The sequence below is a fragment of the Gossypium arboreum genome, chromosome 8, assembly GCF_025698485.1.
Source record: "Gossypium arboreum isolate Shixiya-1 chromosome 8, ASM2569848v2, whole genome shotgun sequence".
Classification (NCBI taxonomy): domain Eukaryota; kingdom Viridiplantae; phylum Streptophyta; class Magnoliopsida; order Malvales; family Malvaceae; genus Gossypium; species Gossypium arboreum.
The window spans coordinates 14,650,548-14,652,736 of NC_069077.1; the positions used below are offsets into that span (position 1 = coordinate 14,650,548).

Consider the following 2,189-nt stretch of genomic DNA (forward strand, 5'->3'; position numbering starts at 1 on the left):
ATATCCCAACTCTTATATAAAGAGTTGGCCAAAGTGTATGTCGTCAAGTCTATCCCAACACATAGGAAAGTGTCGGCCCGAAAGTGTCAGTATAGTGTTGGATAAAGCCGACTTTTATTTAAGCGTTGCCTTAGACATGCATATCCCAACTCTTATACAAAGAGTTGGCCAAAGCGTATGTTGATAAGTCTATTCCAACACTTAAAAAAGTGTTGCCCCAAAAGTGTCGCATTAGGCATGTTTTGTTGTAGTGATATTTTGATTGTATAATTAAAAATTAGTAAAAGGAAGAAAAATCTTAATACTATTTACTATTGAAGTTGAAAAGTGATTTAAAAAAAGTACTGAAAAAGAATTTTTAAAAAAAACTTTTAAAAAGTTTAATAATATTTATTGTTATTGTTAGAAAGTGCTTTTAAAAATATAAAACGCAAATTCTAAAGAAAGAGCAAGATTGAAATTATTGAATAAGGAAAATATCTCTTTAAGGAGCAACTTTATTGATCATTATAATCAATACCCAAACATCTTGCAAAACTACAAATACCCAACTCTTTTTTATTTTGTTCATTCAGCATAAGGCCAAGTTTGAGCACTTTGCTGTCCTATAATAAACAAACACTTAATGACATGATAACAATAACAAACCAACTATAATTGAGAAAGTAATCCACTTAGTGCTAGTCTGAGGTTGTTTAATAAAGCTGAATGTCCGTTTCATAAGCAACTCCAGCTTTCCAGTACTTAGGAATGACATTCGGTGCCTGCACCCATGTCAATCCGGCGCTGCCCCGCACTTGGAACCTCAAACTGATGTCTCCCGATGGCGGATTTGCCATGTCGAAAACGGCCCCATATGCCCTCCTCATTCCTATCCATTCTTTACAATCCTCCTGCATATTTATATCACCATCAAAACTAAATACGTCAACTCCTTTTAATAGCAATGTAAACATCAAGGGTTGGCATAAAGTTAAAGCACTTTGATTACCTGCCAAATATCGACGGATAGGATTTCACTTTTACCAGCTTGGTATAACACTACAATGGCCAAGTAATTTGGGTATTTGCTATGCTCATGAACCTTAACCTGGGTCTTGTAACCACCGTATTGGCAGGGGATTCTTTGGTACTCTACATCAACAACGCCGTAAGCAAACAGATGTGCCGCGGTGTCTGGTCGCGCCATCCTTGCATATGCGCGGGGACTAAGGATGAAATCGGTGTTGTCGCCTTCGCCATAGTCGGTCACCACTATGTTCACCCCATTATCAGCACATATTTGAGGGTTAGTGCACCTAACCTGACATAGTTATTTCATTAAACAAATACCAAAGTGCCACTAGTTAGCAACATAAAATAACAATCCACTTGTTTATAATTTGATTAGTCCCAAAGCTATAATTAATCATACGTACATGTAATTTAAGGGTGTTGAAGATTTACCTGATAACAAGCACCGCAGCCAGTTCCATTCTTGTAGAGCCTGGAAACCCCGGCGACATTGGCATCATTGACACTTTTTCCATATTCTCCAAATCCGCAAGCTCCACCTAGATTCACGTGATTATTAGCTCATATATGCAAATATTTAATGACAAAACAAACAAGCATATATGAATTATAGGAGAAATGTATGTACTTGGAGTGCCTAAGCAGTCAGGACTGCCATAGTAAGTTGCTCTGGACTTGACGAAATAGTCCTGAGAGTAACACACTGCAGGTAATAGCACCATGACAGACACTAGGCAATACTGAAGTTTCAGTGAGAACCCCATGTTTTTTTTTTTCCTACAAAACGAAACCAAGAAAAGAAAAGAACTTAAAAGTAGAGTGAAGCTGAATGAGGTTTGAGATAAGATGGCAAGCTAAGCAACCAGAATATCCCATATTTATAGCAAAGCAGAGGGGAAAGAGGCTGCTGTTGAGCAAATTGCAAATACCTTTTTCCGTCCACTACTTAGCAGTAGTTAGGCCAAAGTCCAAATGGGTTTTTAAGGCTTGTTGGATTAAGATGAATGATGTGTAAATTGTAAATGCATGTACCTTATGTAGACCCCGTTATTGACCCCCCCCCTTTTAAGACCCTTATTTGAAGTTAGGATATGTATTATATTAGCAAATCTTCTGCCTAACTTTTTTGAACATTCCCTTCGCTTTTTGGAAGATTCGTGTCTGTATCTGCAGGT

The 2,189-nt window shown here is 37.6% G+C and overlaps 1 protein-coding gene across 1 annotated transcript; it reads right to left on the bottom strand.

Moving 5' to 3' along the window:
* Positions 1–460: 460 nt before the first annotated feature.
* On the bottom strand, positions 461–1,861 carry LOC108469268 (expansin-like B1). Its single transcript, XM_017770160.2, has 4 exons — positions 1,643–1,861; positions 1,447–1,553; positions 992–1,303; positions 461–893 (listed from the first exon to the last, which is right to left on the bottom strand). The coding sequence occupies exons 1-4, from the start codon at positions 1,776–1,778 to the stop codon at positions 696–698; spliced, it is 753 nt and encodes a 250-aa protein (XP_017625649.1). The 5' UTR covers positions 1,779–1,861; the 3' UTR covers positions 461–695.
* Positions 1,862–2,189: the final 328 nt, after the last annotated feature.

Coding starts and splice junctions, on each gene's coding strand:
- LOC108469268 (XM_017770160.2), bottom strand. CDS start 1,778: ATGGGGTTCTCACTGAAACTTCAGTATTGCCTAGTGTCTGTCATGGTG. Junction 1,554..1,642: donor TGACTGCTTAGGCACTCCAA/GTACATACATTT, acceptor ACGTGAATCTAG/GTGGAGCTTGCGGATTTGGA. Junction 1,304..1,446: donor GCTGCGGTGCTTGTTATCAG/GTAAATCTTCAA, acceptor TAACTATGTCAG/GTTAGGTGCACTAACCCTCA.